Source organism: Ailuropoda melanoleuca, chromosome 8 (assembly GCF_002007445.2).
Source record: "Ailuropoda melanoleuca isolate Jingjing chromosome 8, ASM200744v2, whole genome shotgun sequence".
In the NCBI taxonomy this organism is placed as follows: Eukaryota; Metazoa; Chordata; class Mammalia; order Carnivora; family Ursidae; genus Ailuropoda; species Ailuropoda melanoleuca.
In genome coordinates, this window is record NC_048225.1 from 8,573,474 (window position 1) to 8,594,980 (window position 21,507).

The 21,507-nt window shown below is 40.3% G+C and overlaps 2 protein-coding genes across 4 annotated transcripts in view; both read left to right on the forward strand.

The window, feature by feature from the left end:
- Window positions 1-2: 2 nt before the first annotated feature.
- Window positions 3-10,527, forward strand: SDHD (succinate dehydrogenase complex subunit D). 2 transcript variants are annotated; one of them, XM_019801649.2, is made up of 4 exons: window positions 3-141; window positions 2,997-3,113; window positions 4,543-4,687; window positions 9,351-10,527. In XM_019801649.2, the coding sequence occupies exons 1-4, from the start codon at window positions 90-92 to the stop codon at window positions 9,514-9,516; spliced, it is 480 nt and encodes a 159-aa protein (XP_019657208.1). In that variant the 5' UTR covers window positions 3-89; the 3' UTR covers window positions 9,517-10,527. The 2 variants fall into 2 exon arrangements, with proteins under 2 accessions (XP_019657208.1, XP_019657209.1); XM_019801650.2 differs by lacking the exon at window positions 4,543-4,687 and having other exon boundaries at window positions 9,351-9,439.
- Window positions 10,528-10,678: 151 nt separating this feature from the next.
- BCO2 (beta-carotene oxygenase 2) overlaps window positions 10,679-21,507 on the forward strand; it is a 107,144-nt gene continuing 96,315 nt past the window's right edge. For both annotated transcript variants that reach the window (XM_034665753.1, XM_034665755.1), the window contains exon 1: window positions 10,679-11,284. The gene's annotated coding sequence lies outside the window, so the exon portion shown is untranslated. The remainder of the gene's footprint in view (window positions 11,285-21,507) is intronic.

Consider the following 21,507-nt stretch of genomic DNA (forward strand, 5'->3'; position numbering starts at 1 on the left):
TCCCTGTTTTCCCGAGTCGTTGGCGGGGGTGGGGGTTGTCGAGTGACTGCTTCCGGGTTGCCGGGTGACCTTGAGCCTTCAGGAGAGAGATGGCGAGTCTCTGGAGGCTGAGTGCCCTGTGCGGTGCGCAAGGAGGCCGAGGTGAGGGGTCCTGGCAGCGGGAGGTTCTTAGAGCAACCTCCAGCCGGGGGAAGGATTTATTTGTTTGCGGGATGGTGAGGCCTCTTAAGCGGGGAATCCCTCCTCCGTCCCGTTGGCCGATCTGGCTCCGGTCTGCACCACAGCGATAACTACCGTTGTCTACGCGCCCAGATGTCCTCCCGAGCGCGTATCTCCCCTGCTCCGGGCTGACACGGCGTTGGGGCAGTCTGAAAGAGAGCTCTTGGAAGTTAACAGTTCTGCTGAGGCTGTTCCTAAGAGTTCTTTTTTTCGCCCCCTCCCATTCACTGTCCTTTGAATGCGCCCACCCCGCATCGGAAAAGTGTGGGGTTAGACTCTAAGCCCCAGTGTCGGGCCTTGCCCATTTACTCTGGTGTTGGTGGAGAGGGGGTTCTGGAAATCAGTTCGATATGCACTGGACATTTGTTTTATACCAGGCACCATAGTAGGAATGGGATACAGATGTGTATAAAACATAGTTCGTGCCCTCAAAGAGTTTTTATAGGGAAAACACATGTGAACATAATTAAACATAAAGCAAAAACTCTTGTGCTGCATATAAATAGTTATGCCAGTCCAGAGGAAGAACATATTTAGCTCTATGTTTTGGAAGAATTACCCTTAGTTCCTGAAGAAGGTGTGTGGGTCTTGAGGATAAGAAAGGCCACAGGGGAAGGGCATTACAGTTGGAACTACTGGGATGAGCAAAAGTGATGATGAAGGTATAGGAACTGTGAGGTAGGAGAGACAATAAACTAGATATGATTAGAGTATGAAGTTCAAGGTGAGGAATGAGAGCTGAATCTGGAAAGGTGAACTGGAATCAAAGCAGGGAGGGACTTGGTTGATAAGGAGTATGCATTTACCTGGTGTGAACAGGACCATTGAAAGATTTGACATAGAGTTGCAGTTTAGATTGGCCACTTGGGTAACACTGTGGTAGACGGTGGTCACAGGAGATGGGATGGGCTAATACACAAGGGAGATGAGATAGGACACTGTTGAAGAAGTGCAGACAAGTATTGTGAGGTCCTGAACTTGGAAAGTGGTAAAAGAAAGAGCAGATTGTCTCAAGAAATGTTGTGGAGATACATCAATTTAGGGATGTGGAGGGGAGTTTTATATGACTTACAGATTTTTGAGTTAAAGAATGGCTGGGATGTCGTTAAAGTGGGGAATATGCAAATGGAAGACAAGTTTGGTTGAGAAAGTGAGTTGAAGGATGATTTTAGTTTTTTGCATGGTGAGTTTAAGGATCATGTAGGGTATCTCAGGGGAGAGGGCCAGCAGGCATTTAAACTTCTGAAACACTGGAGAGATAGCAGGGCTGCAGATATAGAATTGGGTGTCATCAGCTTGTAGGGAGTATAGGCTGAATGGACAAAATGGCCAAGGGTGGGCTTAGGACATGAAGAGAGCAATGGGCAGATGATAGAATGTTGGGAAAACATTTAAGAGTGAATGCAGCAGGAGACTGATACAGGGTGTCAGAGGATCAAAGGGGGGACTAGAAGAGAGTTCATCAGCAAAGAAGAGAGGAAAGGCCCAATAAAATGAAGACTGAACAGTAAGTATTTGTTGGATGTGACCACACAGAGACCATTGGCAACTTAACAGAGCAGTTGTAGTGGGGATAAAATAAGTTTCAGAGTTGAAGAATGATAGGGAAGTGAGGAAGTGGAGGTGATTTAGGCAACACTCTTTAAAGTGTTTAAGAAAGCATAGTTGATAAGAGAAGAAAGGGAGCAGGGGAAGAGTACGTGGCATTAGAGGACACAGGGTGAAGGGAAGGGTCACATATATTACATCAGTCGGGGAAATGGCCAACAGGAAGGAAGGAGAGGTGAAAGACACAGGAGAGAAATTACTTTTTATTGAGTACTTAAGACATTATGGGAATTATGCTGAGCACATTGAGTATTTTAATTTTCAGCAGAGTATTAATGAAGTAAGTGCTACTGTTTTCACTCTACAGATGAGGACATTGAGGCTTAGAGAGCCTGTTTAACTTAATTGCTTATCACCTCACAGCTATTAAGTGGTGGAGTTGGGTGAGCTTAGGTCTGTTTATTTTTTAACCAAGAGACAGGATCCAAAAGGGGGCAGAAAAGGATGGGTTCAAGAGTACAAGTGGAGGGGTGCCTGGGTGGCTCAGTCGTTTAAGTGTCCGACTCTTGATTTTGGCTTCTGTCGTGATCTCAGGGTTATGAGATTGAACCCCATGTCGGGCTCATGCTGGGTGTGGAGCCTCCTGCAGATTCTTTCTCTCTTGCTCCCTCTGCCCCCCACCACCCCCAAAAAAGAGTACAAGTGGAGAGGGGCACCTGGATGGCTCAGTCAGTAGAGCATGCGACTCTTGATTCGGGGTTTTGAGTTCAAGCCCCACATTCGGTGTAGAGATTACTTTAAAAAAGTACATGTGGAGAGACTGATCTTGAGAAGGAAGATGGTAATAGGTGTGCTTCCCAAACTAGACTGAATTCCTTGAGGACAAAGGCTTTTGTCTCTTGCTGCAGTCTAGAGCATACTCTTACCTGTAGTGAATGTTTGTTGGATGAATAGATGAATACATGGAAAGAGGAAGGAGCTATAATTTACTTTTTAAAATAAGTAGGCGTGCAGCCCTTTACCTAGGTGGTTCATTGATTTTTTGTTCTTTGAGGGGCTACTTTAGTGTGAGCTCAGAGAAACTCAGGGAAATAGATACTGTCCTCATTTTGCAGATAAGATGTTATCCCCTGTGTGGGCTTCAGTAGCTTGCTTATGGTATTTAGAAAAGTCTGTCAGGCCTGTTAAAGGAGAAGTGTTTATGACCTCCTTAATGTCTCTTTCCTCAGCTCTGTTTCTCCGAATCCCGGTGGTCAGACCTGCTCAGGTCTCGGCATTTCTCCAGGACCAGCCTGACCCAGGATGGTGTAGAACACAGCACATTCACCTGTCACCCAACCACTATTGTATGTTTTTCTTCATTGCTGCTGTTTTTTGGGCTCTGGCCCTCTTCATTTGGGCAAATTTTCATGCCTTGGTCAGGACTTGGTATCTGTGGAACAGAACTCTTAATGTCCAACTCTGTCAAATGAGGACCTACCTAGCCTGCACCTTCAGACAGACAATGCCAGCATGGTTGAATGATGCCATTTATACTCCTAGAGAACCTTCTCATCTAAGTCTACTTAAATTTCAGTTTTTTTCTAAAAGAAAATAGCTCTTAGGAACAGTCTGTACAATATAGTCAGTCTTATTTGTTTAGCTGATGGAGAGGAGCCAGATACAAATAATTTAGAATAGTAGACAGTTTAAAAAGTCATACATATTTATAGCTGTAATTGACTTGCTTATTTTTATTTAGGTCAATATTAAAATTACGTGGCATTTTTTGGGGTGAATATTATAGAAAATCTGTAGGTGAATAATGAGTTAACTCTTAATTTCCAGTTTTAAAGTCTGGAAAGATCTATATTTTGCAGAGATAAAGACTCCTCTTGACGCTTAAGTCAACAACTTACATATAGTTGCATCTGAGTAATGAGAAATTAGGCAAGTATAGTTTTTCTGCCTTTTAGAATTATTTTATCTCTGAAAAGGTTTTGTTTCTCCATTCCTTTGCTAAGTTCAGTTAAATTTAGCAGAGTCGTTTTAATTTGGGGCTTATGGACTGAAGAAAAGCCCCTGAAGTTGTAAATATAGTCTTTACTGTGTGTGTGTCCTTCTGCATTTTTCTGGAGACTATCTCCATTCTTCCATTAGATTCCCAAAGTGGTCTATAACCAAAAAAAGATAGAGGCTCCTGAAGAACTGTTTAAAGCCTGTTTTGTTTTTCACTTATTTAAAAGTTCTCATGTTACATATGTGTTTTGGGCAGTTTATAAGTAATGGGACAGAAGAAGGACCATGATCCTAAAAATTCGTATCAGAACTTTTTTGAATTGGCTGGTTTAATTTTGTTTTGGAAGTATTTTTATTATTACCTTACTTCTAATTCTAAAGATTAAAAGGTGTAAATAAAAGAGTAGTGTTGTAAAGGAATTCCTCCGGTGGTATTAACTTGTATTCATAAGGTATCTGTCCGTTACACTACAGTTCAAGATTGGTAATTCTCCAGAGGTACTTCGTTCATCTTTTTGCCTGTCGGCAAAGTGGGTCAGTCTTCTAATCAATCTGTGTAGGCACGAAGACACCTTGTGCTAAAGAACTTCAAAGAAGGGAGATAGCATCTTTCTCAAGTACCTTCTTTATCTTACTCTCTTGTATGCTCAGAGCTAAGTTTTATATACATGCCATTTGCCATTCTGTCAGCTGGGTTATTTTGTGGCAAATACTGAATATGAGAGATGTGTGTTTCCCCCTTTCAGCTCTTACGAATCTGGTTCCTCCTTTCTGTAGCTGGCTCTAAGGCTGCATCTCTCCACTGGACTGGTGAGAGGGTTGTCAGTGTTTTGCTCCTGGGCCTAATTCCAGCTGCTTATTTGAACCCTGGCTCTGCGATGGACTACTCCCTGGCTGCAGCCCTCACTCTCCACAGTCACTGGCAAGTATAGCAGTCCCTTCAGTGTTGCATTGTCTGCGTCGTGTATTAGCTGTGAGCTTGCCTCATTACTGCATATGAGGGAGAAGTTGGTTGAGATACTCAGACCTGTAGATAACTTTAAAACATACATAAAATATCTATATGCCCAGATTTGTGTCCACCTACCTATTCAGTGTCTTCACTTCCATAGCTAATAGGCATTTTGAATATAGCATGTTATAAAACTGAGTTCTTGATCTCCCCCAGATCTCCCTCACTCTTGCACATCTGAATTAAAGGCATTTGCATTCTTCTAACTGTTCAGGCCCCAAACCTGGTCATCATCTTTGATTGCAGTAGTCGTGTCCTAACAGGTACTCCTGTCTGTTCCCAACACAGCAGCCCCAATCCTGTTAAAATATTAAGTCAGGTCAAACATTCTCCTCAAAATATTTTGCAGTCTCTTAACCTCTTTCATACTAAAAGTCAGAATTATTATGGTGGCCTACACACCCAACATAATCTAGCCCTGTTTCTTCCCTCATCTCCAGCTACTCTATTCCTCATTCTCACTGGCTTTGATAATTCTTAGACAAGCCAGGGACACCCCAGGCCTCAGGACTTTACTTTTAGTCTTGCTTCTGCCCAACACTGTCTTTTTCTAGTTACACACTTGGCTTGTCACCTTCTCAAAGCCTTCTGTAACCACTTATTTACAATTGCAGTGTCCTTCCCAACATTCCCTATTTCTCTCCTTTATTTTATTTTTCTCCGTAGTGCTTATTACCTTCTAATATACAGTATCATCTATTTATTATTCTCTATTCTCCTTGTCTCCCCTCTTTAGAATGAAAGCACAGATACAGAGAATCAAAAGAAACAAATCCATGGCTTATTGAATTATTACAAGGGTGACACTGTCCAGGTCAAGAAATAGAACTACAGAAGCTTCTTCCTTGTGTTCTACTTCAGTCCTAACTGTTCGACATCCACCCACCCAACCATTATTCTGATTTTTATAGTAATCACTTCTTTACATTTCATCATAGTTTTATCACCCACTTGTCCTTAGACACTATAGTTGTCTTGCCCTTTTTAAACAAAGAAAGAGATTTTTGACTTTTTGTTTGCTCTTATTATCTTTAGTGCCTAGAGCAATACCTGACACATAGCGCTAATATTTGTTGAATGAATGAATTTCCAGTTTGTATTTATTTTATCTAGTGTAGTTTATTAGATTTTTTAAGTTAATGAACCTTCTGAAAAGTTTGTAAATAACAGTTGGGTTCTTTGAGCTGTTCATTTTATGTTGTTTTGTAAGGACAATATGATATTGTGGGCAAGGGAAGCATTTTTGTATTGCGAGCTGAAAGGACATGGAAATATCTTAACCAACCCTCTTATTTTACAGATGTGGAAACTAAACCCCAGGGAGGTTAAGTGACTTGTCAGAATGATTTTGTAGCTGGTGTTAAAGGGGATTTTGCTTACCTCCTTTTCTAGGGTTCGTTGGGGAATTACCCTTTAACCAGATAGACCTTTCAAAGTAAAGATTCCAGTTGCATATGAAATATTAGATCACAAGTACAGTGAGATTTTTCTAATATGTAGTTTTTACCAGGAGATCCATCTAAATCAACGAAAAGTCAGAATAAGAGATAATTCTAAAGTAATATATTTTTTATTCTTTTTCATTTATTTTATACTCTTCCAGTTTCCTTACTAATTCTCCCTTCCTTTTCTCTCTCTCTCTCTCACACACACACGATGATTTGAAAGAGTTTTCTATAATTGTGCACTAATTCCTCAGCATCCAGTCTCTTTTAACCCACATTAATTGGGCTTTCATCCCAACCACATAACTGAAATCATTCTTACCAAAGTCCCCTCAAAACCTTCATTTTTCCAAATCTAGCTGTCTGTTTTCCATCTTCCTGTTACTTGAACTCTCAGCAGCATTCAACTTAATTGACCATTCCCTCCTTAAATGATTTCCTTTTGGCTTCCTAGATGCTATGCCCACCATGTTTTCCTCCGCCTCATCAGCTGTACCTTCTCAGTCTCTGATGCCTGCTCCTCCCCTTGTCTGACCTCTGAATAATAAAGCTCTGAATCCCGGGCTCACTCTTGCTTTCTTAATTTCTCTTAATTTCCTGAGGTGAGCTCAGATCTGACCTCTTTTCCTGATCTACAGACCTGTATTTCCAGGTGTCTAACTAACATAATCCACTTGGATGTCTAATAGTCATCTCAAATTTAACATTGCCCGAAATCACTCTTCTCCCTCATATCTCTCTTAATTTTTCCTCAAAGCCGCCTCCTTTCCTGTTCTTCCCTAACTCAGTTAAATCTAGTTGCTCAAGCCAAAAATCCTAGGAGTTATTCTAGATATTTCTTTTTGTCTTATCCCACATCCAGTCCATCAGCTTTCTGTTAGTTCTCTCCTCAAAACATAGCCTGCCTCAATTGTCACTTCACACCATCTCCACTGTCACCAGCCTAGGTTAAGCCAGTAGTCTTGCCAAGGCACTTTATTTGCCTCCTAAGTGGTTTTCTGTTCCTGTTTTTGCCCCCCCCTTCTGCCTGCCTGCACTGTCCATTTGCCATACTATAGCCAGGGTGACCTTTTTTAAAAGCAAAATTACATTTATCTGAACGAGATACACAAATGGCTTATAAGCACGTGAAAAAATGCTCAACATCCTTTGTTATTACAGAAATGCAAATCAGTGGGTGCCTGGATAGCTCATTCAGTTGAGTGTCTGACTCTTGATTTCGGCTCAGGTCATGATCTTGGGGTTGTGGGGTCGAGCCCTGAGTCGGGCTCTGAGCTGGGTATGGAGCCTGCATAAGAGTCTTTCCCTCCCTCCCTAAAAAACAAAAAAGCAAATTAAAACCACAATGAGATACCGCTTCACACTCAGTAGGATGGCTGTCACATAACACGTGTTTCAAGGATGTCAAGAAGTTGGAGTCCTTGTTATGTCTCTGCTGGGAATGTAAGACGTCATAGCCACTTTGGAAAACAGTTTAGCAGTTCTAACAAAAAGTTAGAGTTACCATATGACTCATGATTCCACTTTTAGGTGTATACCCCTCAAAATTGAACACATACGTCCTCACTCGAGAACTTGTATAGTAATATTCATAGTGTTATTTGTAATAGCAAAAAAGTGAAAACAATCCAGATGTCTATCTGCTGATGAATAGTTAAAATAACCAAAAAGTAGAAATAACCCAAATGTCTATCAGTTGATGAATAGCTAAAGAAAATACAATATATTCTTATAAAGGAATAATGTTTGGCCACACAAAAGGATGAAGTACTGATACATGCCACAACATGGGTGAACTTTGAAGATATGAAATGAAAGAAACTTGACAAAAAAGGCCACATATTGTATGATTTCTATAAAATACACAGAGCAGGCAAGTCCATGGAGAGAAAACTAGTTGAGTAATGAATGGGCTAATGGATATGGTGTTTCTTTTTGGAGTGATGAAATGTTCTGGAATTAAATAGTGATGATGTTGCACACTTTATGAAAATACTAAAAAACACTTTAGTATACACTTCCAAAGGGTTAATTTTGGGGGCATCTGGGTGGTTCAGTCGGAGGAGTGTGCGACTCTTGATCTCAGGGTTGTGAATTTGAGCCCCATATTGGGTGTAGAGATTACTTTAAAAAAAAAAGGGTTAATTCTATGGCGTGTGAATTACATCTCAATAAAGCTGTTACTAAAAATAAAATTAGGTCACTACTTACTTAGATTACTACCTACTTAAAACATATCTATGGTTTCCCATTACATTTCAAATGAAATTTAAAAAAATTTTTTTTAAAGATTTTTATCTTTAAGTAATACCTACATCCAGTTGGGACTCAAACTCAAAATCCTGGGATCAGGAGTCACGTACTCTACCGACTAAACCAGCCAGGTGCTCCTGAAATTCAGTCTTAGGACCATCAAGGCCCCGTGTGACCTGCCCTTCCCTTATGTCCACGTTCTGCAGCCACGCTGTTCTTTTTGCTGTTCCTCAAAGATGCCAAGGTCATTGTCACTTTGGTTCGGAATGTTCTTCTCATTCAGGTCATCCTTTCTAAAATACTTCCTCATAGCACATATTTAGTTTCTTTTTTCCTTCACTACAATCTCTTCCATAGGGCAGGGATGCTGTCTTATTTGCTGTTCTTTCAACATCTATAACAGGTTCTGGTACATAATACCTGCTTCATATTTTTTTTTTTAATTAACGAAAAACTCTATAGGGCATTTATTTTAAAGTTTATTTATTTTTTTAGTGATTTCTTCACCCAGTTGGGGGCTCAAACTCATGACCCTGAGCTCAAGAGTCACATGCTCCATTGACTGACTGAGCTAGCCAGGTGTACCCCTTGAGCATTTGTTTTAGTTAAAGAAAAAGACCCCCAACCCCCAAGATTTTGTAAATAGAGTGGTAATTAACTACTGTCTTTGATAGAAATAATTCTGGAAAATTGAATCTAAAGAATAGAGATGTCTTTATTATATTATTAGGAAACTCTTGGTTCCTTCATTTTGGTTTATGATTCCTGTTACCATGAGTTGTATTTTGAACCTGATAATTCTTTTTTTTGCAGTCAGGTTAGCCATATAGCCTTCTGACTTGTGATTTTTCTTTTGTACTGTATTTTTTTTTTAGGGGCCTTGGACAAGTGGTTACTGACTATGTTCGAGGGGATGCTTTGCAGAAAGCTGCCAAGGCAGGCGTTTTGGCACTGTCGGCTTTAACCTTTGCTGGGCTTTGTTACTTCAACTATCATGACGTGGGCATCTGCAAAGCTGTTGCCATGCTGTGGAAGCTCTGACCTTTTTGACTTAATACCTTGAGAATTGATTGTACACCTCTTTGCCTCTGCTCTGTCATGCCATTCAGCTCACAATAAGGAGGAGATAACAGATGAGTCCACTGGTGAGACAAACCTCTTCTAATCACCTGGTTATTTTTAGAATTTAGTCTTTGAGGAAGAGGTTCGAGAGGAATTGTATTCAAGAAATTTGGAGACGGGGGGTGCCTGGGTGGCACAGCGGTTAAGCGTCTGCCTTCGGCTCAGGGCGTGATCCCGGCGTTATGGGATCGAGCCCCACATCAGGCTCCTCCACTATGAGCCTGCTTCTTCCTCTCCCTCTCCCCCTGCCTGTGTTCCCTCTCTCGCTGGCTGTCTCTATCTCTGTCGAATAAATAAATAAAATCTTTAAAAAAAAAAAAAAGAAATTTGGAGACAGGGTTCCTTGTTCTAGTGAGTTTATGGGGTTGTCTCCCAGCTCCTGCAAGACTCATAACTAACCATTATGTATGAGCTTTTGCCTGTTAGCTTATCAAATTCTTAAAGGGAATTCAGCTTTATTACTATCAATACCTGATCAAATTTCTGTATTTGTCCTGGGAATGATGGAGAAAGGGAAAGCCTGTTAATTCATAAGTAAAGACTTCGCAGAAAATTAGTGTTTAATTTTTGAAAATTTCCCTCTCTGTTCAGTCGATACCAGTTACTGATGCTTACATGTCCTAGAGAAACTTTAAAATTAGGAAATACTGATATTTTACATTATTAATTTCTAAATCCTGGGAAGAGGAGCCTGAAGAGTTTCTGAGAATAGAGAAGTTCCATGTAGGGAAGAGGTCCCCTTATAGATGTATCAAAGTATTGTAGATTCTAAACTGAGACTTATTCCTCAAATGTGTTTATTTTACTTGTCCTAAAATACAAAACTGTAAGTAATAAATTGATATTTTCCCACTGTAGGAATCTCTAATGTGATAACGTATTCTATGAAAATAAAGGTTTTTTTTTAAATAAAATTCTATATAATAAAAATGTATTCTACTCTTTTATGTATTAACTGTCCCTAGTGTTATTCAGTAGAACTTGGTGTCTGTTGCATATACTCCAATAAAACAGGACTATTTCTTTCTAGGGCTTAGCAGTTAGGTAAATTACAAAGTACTGTAATACAAAAAAGACTTACATATAATAGGCAAAAATATACTGAGTATGAGTAGTTTGGTATGAGAAGAGTATAAAGATTAAATACATTTGACCCTTGAACAACACTGTTGCTCTGGTCCACTTATAGGTGGGTTTTTTTTGTTTTTTGTTTTTTTATAAATACAGTACTTTAAATATTTTTTTTCTTTGTGATTTTCTTAGTATTTTTCTCTAGCTTACTTTATTATCAGAATATAATATATAAATCATATAACATAAAAAGTGTATGTTACTGTATGTTACCAGTAAGACCTTCCATCACTAGTAGGCTATTAGTAGTTCAGTTTTTGGAGAGTCACAGATTTTTGATTGTGTGAGGTGTTGGTCCCCCCTAACCCCCACATTGTTTAAGGGTCAACTGTAGTAGGAATTAGAATGAAGTCCAGATTATGATGTTTTGTAAATGGCAGCCTTTGGAATTTAAATTACATTCTGTATGCAGTTAGTTTGGTCTGAGGGGTGAGTGTAAGGCATGATGATTTGTTTCTCCTAGCAACATAGAGGAACTGGGACTTGGCGTGTTTCCCTCACTGAAGACCTTACTGGGCAGCTGAGGCAAATTATTGAAGGGGAGCTGGCTAGGAGGGTAAGTGTGTTCATGAATGTCTGTACTAGGGGTTAAAGATAAGCTCCCCTTAATGTGCTTAAGCCTTGTAGGAGGATTCAGATATATATTATGTGTTCAGAAAGAAGTGATTAATTTGGTTTTGGGCTGGTTAATGGTTTCAAAAGGGAATGATACCTGAATAGCAGTGGTTCACCAAAGAGTGGTGGTGGTGGGTGAGTCTGCCTTGGCAGGGAGAAATAAAATAACATATAAATAAGAGAATTACTAGTAAGATAGTAATAAAACTGACACTGTGTAAAATTGCTGGCTCATGACGAGGATAAAAAGCAGACTGACCTTTAGTCGATTTTATTATTGGCTTAAAATTCTCTATAGAAAATGATCCCCCTTCGTGTCATTTCTCTCTTTTCCCCTCCCCTGTCCCCAGGACACCACTGCTGTAAAGTGGAGTTTTCCATATAGTTGAAATGGGGAGGACAGGAACTGGGTAATATGTGGGTCCTGTAGTTCCACCAGCACCATCGGACCACAGTTGCATCTGGAAAGGTGTCTAATGCTAGTAAGCGTCATTAGATGGTGACTGAGAAGTTAGAGTGGAGGATGGTTGGGTGCTGCCTTCCCCAGGTCCCAGTTGGTTTTGTAGTTAGGATGGTGCTGAGCCATCACTGTGGGAAATCATTGCGTTGCTGTGAGCTGCTGAGGCGGCAGGGAAAATGAGGCAGGGGCTAACAATAGGTTTCTGAGGCTACGGGAGGCTTGATTAGAACTGCGCTTTAGAGAGAATTTAGATATGAGGAAGGTTGATAAACTAGAGGCAGAAGGACATGGAGGAGGATAGAGGAAGAAAGGGTCTCCTGAACTCTAGTGGCAGCAGAAAGTAAGACTCAATTTTAAAGGCGTTGTAGAAATGAAAAACATTCCTTTATCTGACAGGTACTAAGTACCTCATGTAATTGGCACTGTGACAGGTACTGTGGGTAGAGATAAGTCCTCTGCTCTTAGAAGGAACTCGTAGTTTCATTGGGACAACGGCTCCGTTATATACTGTGTATCGCAGTACACTGGTAAGTGCAGTAGTAGTTCAGCGCAGTGCAGTGATCTAACAAAAGGCGAAGTTAGAATTTGCTTGCAAGTTTTCTTGACCTGGTATCTGAAAAGATAAAGGAGCTGACAGGTGGCCAAGGAAGCAGATGGCGGCACATCATTTGGTGTGATTGCACACGGGGCGGGGTGGGGGGGGGACGGATTGTAGAGGACTTTCTGTGCCATGATAAGTAACAAACTCTTGATGGCAATGGGGAGTCACTGAAGATTGTTAATTATGCAAATGATATGGCCATGTTTATTTTAAATAGGTTATGCTGACAGCTGTGTAAAGTGTGCATTTGAGGGAGGTAAGCATGGAAATGTTAGATTATTTCAGTGATGCAGAAAAGACGATGAAATGCAGTGTAGCCAGAATGAAGAAGAAAACAAATTTACGAGATATTTAGAATTTAGAATCATTAAGAGCTATACTGGGGTGTGACAGATCAAGAGAGGAGGGAGTGTATGTTCAATTACTTTGTGGTAAATAGGTGGATGGGAAGTGGTCATTAATTTTTGGAGGAAAATTAGATATGACAGTGGACGGATGGGTCACCAAAACTTTAAATTTGTGAGATATCCAGGAAGAGAGAGAATTTATAGAATTTCTATTTTTGGCAATATGACAGACTAAATTTTAGAAATTATTTTGCTACAGTGCATCTAAGAATGTTAAATCAAGAGCACCTTTTGAACCATGAGTCATCTTGCTCAAGGAAATGCTTTCAAGCCAGAACATAATTTGCCTGCAAAAGGAAGTAAATCATTTACCCTCGGGTAGTTTACTGATCTCAGGTGGCCTAGAGCTCTAGATTGAAGAAGGCAACATAGAGGCAAGGAGCAAAGCTCTGGGCTCATGTTGGAGTTTGATTGGAGACTCCCTAAAACCGGGAACCATGAAGAGTTTTACCCTCAAAGGAGGGTGAATTAGAAAAATCATTTTACCTCCAAAAGCAAGGGAGAGGAGAAACTTGTCTGACTTACCTTGGTTCTGACTGGAGGAAAGAACATCTCCTCTGAGAGTGTGGCTAAGGGCCAGTCCGTATGCCAGTTTGTGGCCCGAGTTCATACTGTCTGCATGTTTAAAAAGACTACATGCTGCTGATTTAACTTTTACCTGGATTGATGGTGCCCCAGATGCCTGGTAGAAAGTAAACAAATTTTCGCTGGAGGAAGGTTTCTCCAACACAAGCCTCAAAAATTCCCACAAAGTTCTAATGAATGTGAACTTCCAGCAAAAAACCATCATGCATACAGGAAACACCCTGAACAAGGCTTGTCAGCACAGATCAAACAGAAACCTACCCACGAAGAATTCAGATCCTGGCAGAATTTTCAGACACAGAGTATAAACAAAATGAGATAGAAGTTTAAGTACAAGTCAGTTGTCAGATCAGGAGTGAGAACATTTTTGGAGAAGGTGACCCTACACCTGGTGTTCTCGATCCACAGAATCTTGGGAAGTAGACATCTACTTAGGAAAGCTGTGTGTTCCTCTGGAGTCTTTATAGATGGGTGTCAGGGTCCATCCCCAGTGGGTCTGGATATTACATGACCTTGGGCAGCATGTATCCATGGCTGTGGGCCTGGAGCTTGAGAACTTTGTGCAAGGTTGAAAGTACCTGAAACGGTCACTTGCAGCGTGTTTCCAAGGCTGACTTTTACCTGTATCTCTTCTAATAAATCTAGTGTCCTAGTTGTATATCGTGCTGGTGGGGGGGTGGTGCACAAAATGTCTGATGATATATATGCCTTTCAGAAAAACAGCTTTTATGTTGGGCATACAGACTATGTGTCTGAGATTCATTTTTTTTTTTTTTAATGTAACAGTTACAAGATACCATGGGTGGAATCTGTTAGAGGATGAGTCAAGCCCAGCCTCATGGGGTCTTTCTATAACAACTTCACATGAGAGTTTATGGAGATTTTTAAAAAATGTAAAGTACAGTGTCATTAGGCCTTGGCATAAAACTTAGAACTGAGGAAAGTTTCAGTCTAAGCAGAAAAGTTAAAAACTATTATTTAAAAAGTACTTAAAGGGTTAGGGCGCTTGGGTGGCTCAGTCAGTTAAGCATCTGCCTTTGGCTTGGGTTGTGATCCTGGGGTCCTGGGATTGAGCCCCGTGGCAGGCTCCCTGCTCAGTGGGGTATCTGCTTGTCCCTCTGTCTCTCCGCCCACCGCCACCCCCCAACCCCCCACTCATGCTTGCACTCGCTCGCTCTCTCCCGCTCTAATAAATAGAATCTTCAAAAAAAAGAATAGAAGTGAGGTAAGACTGATTCAAGAGAGTGACAGTGGCACAAAAACTGCAAGATCCATCTTATTCTTTATACTAATATGTCTTCATGTATATATGGTTACACATATGCAAATACACAAGTGGGTAATAGATTTAAAGCTTTTGCCTTTAGCTTTAAAATGTAATTAATCCTAGCATGTTAGGCAAATACATGTATCTTATTGAATTTTCTACTTTAGTAAACAGACAAAACATACCCATTTGTTTTCAAATTTATATATTCTTTTTTTGCATCTATATCTACTATAGTTTTGATCATATATATTATATATATGTTAGTTACATATATTAGTTACTTCAGTTAGATTAATCTTTAACCACAGCAATGAGTTTTTATTTTCTTACAGACAGAAAACCAGAAGGTAGGTGACTAAGAGCTGATGTACAGAGTACCTCAGAGAACACTTAACATCACCCAAGGGCATAGGGACATTCTATTAAACATGTTCATCAATAGTCAGTCTATAATGTATAAAAGTAGTTAAAGGTATATTAAAACTGTGATTGGTAACCAGTGTTTTGTATTCTCTATCTTACTTAGAAATTGTCCAGGTGCCCAAGGATGATTCACTAGCTAAAGAATAGGAGGGGAAAAAGAAGAAATGCATGGTAAATTGTCCCAAATAAGACGGTAGAAATTAAATCCAGAGATAGTACTGATCACTCAGAGGATAACTGGGTTAAGCTCATTGGTTAAAATAGAGAGATGAGCTAACACAAAAATCTAGCTATATGTTGCATAAGAGATAAACCTAAAATATAAGAACACAGAAAGGATGAAATAAAGAGACAGAAAAATACAGTACAATACAAACCAAAAGAAAGCTGGTCTATCTATATTTATATCATTTGAGGTAGACTTTAAGGCTAAAAGCATTGGTTTTTTTGTTTGTTTTTTGAAGATTTTATTTGTTTATCTGAGAGAGAGAGCGAGCACAAGCAGGGGGAATGGCAGGCAGAGGGAGAGGGAGAAGCAGGCACCTGCCGAGCAGAGAGCCCGATGTGGGAGCTCGATCCCAGGACCCTGAAATCATGACCTGAGCCAAAGGCAGATGCTTAACTGACTGAGCCACCCAAGCGCCCCCTCAAAAAACATTGTTAAAGAGGGTCATTACATGATAAAATATAAAAAATTCATTAATATGTTTTAATAATCCTGATTGTGTATGTACCTGCTAATCACAGCCTCAAAATTTCTAAAACAAAAGTTGACAGAATTCTACAAGAAAGCATGGAAGATTTCAAGTGTCTTGCAGAGATGAATAGATCAATTAGACAAAAGTTAATAATGACATAGAAGATTGAAACAATATAATTAATAAGCTTGATTTAATAGACATATGTAGAACTTTGAACCCAACAATTGGGGAATACACATTCTTTTCAAGAAGACATATGACCATGTGTAGACTACAAAAAAGCCTTAGTAAATATGAAAGAATGGTTATCATACAGACCACCTTTTCTTTCTTTCTTTTTTTTTTAAGTAGGCTCCAACATGGGGCTTGAACTCATGACTTTGAGATCCAGACCTGAGCTGATGTCAAGAATTGAACACTTAACTAACTGAGCAACCCAGGCACCCCCAGATCACCTTTTCTGACCATTATGCACTAAAATCAGAATTTCATAACGAAAAAGATAGCCAAAACAATCTCCAGTGTGATGTATTTGTAAAGTAAGGGAGGTACCTTAAGGTACTTCATAGGTCAAAGAATGAGTTATAGTGGAAATTAGATAATAATAGATATTATACAGTTAAAAAAATAAATATATAGCATGGGGCGCCTGGGTGGCGCAGTCGTTAAGCATCTGCCTTCGGTTCGGCATGATGCCGGCGTTCTGGGATCAAGCCCCACATCAGGCTCCTCCGCTGGAGGCCTGCTTTTTCCTCTCCCACTCCCCCTGCTTGTGTTCTCTCTTGCTGGCTGTCTGTCTCTGGCAAATAAATAAATAAAAATCTTTAAAAAAAAATTGTATATAGCAAAACTAGTTTCTTGCAGTCAAAGACCTCCTTAGATGCCGGTCATAGCCTTATAACAGAAGGAAGGAAAGATTTAAAATAAGTGAGCTAGGTGTCCATCCAACTTAAACAACAATGCATATGAGGAAGGGGAGGTTTTTGTTTTTTTTTTTAAGATTTTATTTATTTATTTGGGAGAGAGAGAGAGAGCGCAAGTGGGGGAAGGAACAGAGGGAGAGGGACAAGCAGGCTCTGCACCAAGCACAGACCCTCACTTGGGGCTTGATCCCAGGACCCTGAGGTCATGACCTGAGCTGAAATCCAGAGTCAGAGGCTTAATCAACTGAGCCACCTAGGAGCCCCAGAGGGGAGGATTTGACAAAAGGCTTACATCTCAATTGCAGATCCTAGTTTCAGCTACATCACAGCAAATACGAACTATTTAACACATCAAAGAAATGACAGCGCATGTAGATCTTTTACCATGCCTGAATGGTTTGGATTGTTTTTTGGGCTAACACAGCTCATTAAAGAAGTGTTTACACATCAAAGAAATGACAACGCGTGTAGATCTTTTACCATGCCTGAATGGTTTGGATTGTTTTTTGGGCTAACACAGCTCATTAAAGAAGTGTCTATAGCTCAGCGAAGATGATATATAGTTGTCATGTGTCTGGATATAATCTAACACTTAGAGCAATGTGACTTAAAGGAATAATTTTAGTAGAATATTACTTGTAGTTTGTCTTCCTCCCAAAGCACAAACATCATAAAATCATTTAACCTTAAAGTTAAGATGTGTACGTTAAGATGTATTTCTACATTTAATTAAAAACAGTGCAGTGGTTATTATAGTTTGATTCCAATTTTGCTTGGAAAATCGTGTGTGTGTTTGCTGTACTATTATCAGTGATTACATTATACATTTTTATGATGTTTGGTTTTTGGTAATAAACATCTATTCCAATCAGAAAAAATAGATTAAAAATAATAAAACAGCACTGCATAGGTAGTGTGTGTTTTATTCTGCTGGGGTTGGCCTCTTCCTGCTCTGCATTCTTTGATGAAATTAGCTGGGTAGGCTTCAGTAGTGAGTAGACATAGTCTGGGGATCTCAAATTTTGTTTTCAGACCAAAGAGTGTTGTAATCTGGATGCTTCATCCTCATTCTCCAGAATATGCGTTCACTTACTCAGTTAACATTTGAGCACTGGGGATGGACATGGAGACAAGTACGTTGATACTCTATGAAATTTTAAATGATGATGTAATGGAGGGAAAAAAATGTGTTGTGTAACCACAACTGAGAGAATGAGGCAAACACACAAAAAAGTCTTCCGAAAACATTAGTTACATGAAAATTTTGTTTTGCTCTGAGCATGCTATGGATTGGTCAGTGCAGATGTAAGCCCAAGTTTGGGGGTAGAGATGGAGGGGAACGAAATTGTTCTGCAAAACAGAGTAAGAATTTGAAGTTCCTAGAACTAATTCAGGAAGGGATTTGGGAAAGAGGAGCGATCAGAGGGATAGATGAGAAAAGATGTGTCAAGATGGAGTGAGGCTGGGATCTGGGGGACCATGAGAGTATAGCAGCCAGTGAAAAAAATTCCTGATTGTGGACTGACCCAAAAGTGGACGAGGGTGTCCATGTATAATTTGAAGATTTTTTTTTTTTTGCGTTTTCACAAGGTAACTCGTTCTTTTGTCTATCACAGCTTTTCAGTAATATCTACTATGTCTAACAAGAGTGTTGAGAGTTTTATTTTAGAAATTGTATCAGGAGTAAATTTCTATCGGGGTCAAAGCAATATCCTTATTTCAGAGCACATGTTAGATGCCTAGATGATCCACAAACTGTACCGTGTACCAATTCACTGGAGGAAGAAGTGACCATGAGAATGTATGCCTCCGAGGAATTTACAGAAACCTTTGGGGACTTGGAGTTTCTACATTGCTTGTAATATTGTTCAAGAAAACCTGGACTACACTATGCAAACCCCCTGTCCATTCAGGCTTAGCCTTGTGTATTGAGTTTTTCCATCACTTACAAGGTGTGATTTGAATTAGCTCCTAGACCTAACCTACCTGGGCTTTGTCTTCTCTCCTGTCTGACCTAAAAACCTCACCTACAACTTGATTTACTCTTCTAGTCTAGAGAGGATATGTGAGACATTATTTCAGCAAAGTTCTACCTACTTTACAGGATTGTTAGGAAGAGTATAAAAGATGTTAAAATACTTAGAACATTTAAAAATGCTGTACCAGCATAATCTTTCATTACTATGTTACTGTTATTATTTTTTAAAAGATTAATGTATTTATTTTGGTGTGGGGGCAAAACGAGAGGGAGAGAGAGAATCTCAAGCAGACTCCCCACTGAGCGCAGAGCCTGAGGTTGGGCTGGATCCCAGGACCCTGAGACCATGACCGGCCGCTTAACTGGCTGAGCCACCCAGGTACCCTGTTACTGTTTTTATTTCTAATAATGATAGTAAACATCAAGTGTTACCTATAATTATATACTAGGTACACTGCTACTTTTCTCTCTTAATACTCATGGCATTTCTGTGTATCTGTAAGAGTGAGGAGGTGTTATTTTCATCCCTGTTTTAGAGATGATGCAAATACCCAGAGCCAGGAATTAAACATAGAGCCACCTGACTCTGAAACTATCCTTTTAATGGGTTAAACATCATTTTAACGGAGAGGCTTACAGATTAACTAAGTGTTGTCTTAGAAAACAAATCAGTAAGAAATCGAAACAACTCTATAGAAGAATGAACAAGAGTAATAGCCAGACCCATGGCTTTTAAGTCTATGGACATAGCAACATCTTTACTTAATAATAATACTTACAATAATTAAAACCTCACTTAGATACCATAGCACTTACGTGATTACCAAAGATGAGAAAGCTTAATAACACGACGGATGAAGTGTCAGTGAAGCAGGCAGAAAAACAGGCAATGTGAAAACATGAGTTTGCTGAGGACCCCGTGAGAAAGCAGAGTTGGAGTCCTTCATATCCTGTCGGGTTCTGCTCAACATACGTGTAAATATTCACAGAAAAAGGAGAGTTCCTGCACCCCAGGGACTCATAATCTGGTGGGGTACAGGAACCCTTTTCACTTATCAATAGGTAAGTGAAAGTTTGTGATACAAACTGTAAAGGGCCGTAAAATGAGTAAGTTCACAAGTAAATCCAAGGAGAAGAACAGAAACAGGGAGTCACAGTGTTTCATTTTCCCACACAGCGTTTTTAAGTTTTAGTGTAAGAAGGAACCGGCTAAAAGCAAAGCTCCCAGGCCAGCCCATTGAAAGATGCCCTAATAGTTGTAGTGAAAGTGAAGCTTCTGGTGAGAGGTGTAGGGTTGCAAGGTGTGTGAGCGATCAGAGGCTAAAGTAAAAACGTTATCATATTTTGGCATCGCCTGTCCCAATCTGCCTTCCCCATCGTCTCTATCAGCTCTCCCTCCACCTCTTGTCTTGTCCACCGGCCTCCAGAACTCTGTGCACACGTAGCTGCCACCAGTGTCTTTTCATCTTTTTGTTTTTTACTTTTCCTAACTTATTTAATTGACTAGAGAGTTTTATAGTCCATTTTGATTTAATTTAGTTATACAGGGTTCTTTTATTCATTCTCAGAAAACACCTGCTTCTCATTTCAATAGCTCTTTTTCCTTCTTCTGGAAAAATAAATAGGCACTTTTACAGATGGGACTTCAGTCTCAGCATTATGACTGTGAAACTGCTCTCTTGGAGACCCCTCAGAAGGATGCGAAAGCAAAAGTTCAATTCACACTTACTACAGTTAGAAATGCTTTATTCACCCAGCTTGATTGTGACACTGTGAAGGGCTGGGGTCAGGTCTCAGCTGCCTGTGTATCCCCACCCCTGACCTGAACACAGTGCCTCGCCCATGCTGAGTGATCAGAAAGGGACTTGTGGCTTCCGAGCCTCTGTTGTCTGCATCAGCAAGTGAGCACGTGCACCTGTGTGTGGGAGGCGGTGCAGACCTGAGGCGGGGTGCGGCCATGCGGGATCCGCAGATGATCCGCAAAACTGTGACCTTGTACATCATTGTTTTTGGCACTACCAGCTGCTTCTGACATGAAAACTAGACATTAAAACAAAACAAAGCAGCTAGACATCATGGCCAAAGAATGCAGAAAAATGAGATGGTGTGTGCTCAGCTCCTAATTTATAAAAACGACTGAGTGAAACTACGGGGAGGTCAATGCCCTTGAGAGAAGAGTTGCGTTTATAAGTAACAGGCCTGCCATGCCACGCAGGGCCACAGGGGGAGGCCCCAGTGTTAGGAGACAGAAAGGAGCAAGGGAAGATAAAGGCCACGGCCCTTATTCTGCTTTCTAAGGAAAGGCAAGGCCCAGAAAGGCCAGGAAGGGCACACAGTTGAGGATTGGATAGTATGAGGAAATCCGACAGGCTTTGGGGCAGAGGGCCATCCCTGCTTGCCTGGTGTCTGGCCCTCGGTTGATTTAGGGCAGGGGAAGTCCTGGCTTTGTGTGTGAGAGCTCGACACAGGACGTGGTTGGGGGCATGGGCTTGGATTGGTTGGTTTCCATAGGAAAGGGGGGCCCATCAGAAAGTTGTTCACTGTTTTAGGAATTAGCTGGTCCTAAAGGGCAGACTCTCCCCAGCTAGCAAGGCTCCCCAAAGATGCCAAGACATCATAAAACAGAAAATTTTAAAAATAGAGTTAGTACATAAGGCTCAAGAGCTTAAAAGAAATGTTATGGCAAAGAAGTGTGTGAAAGAGAAAATTTAACCTGTACGCATTCACACAGTACCACTTCAGGTATTGGGTAAAATCCGTGTACGAACTTGGAAAGCATTGTCCTCTTCACTACATTTTAGTCTTGTTCGTGCGTA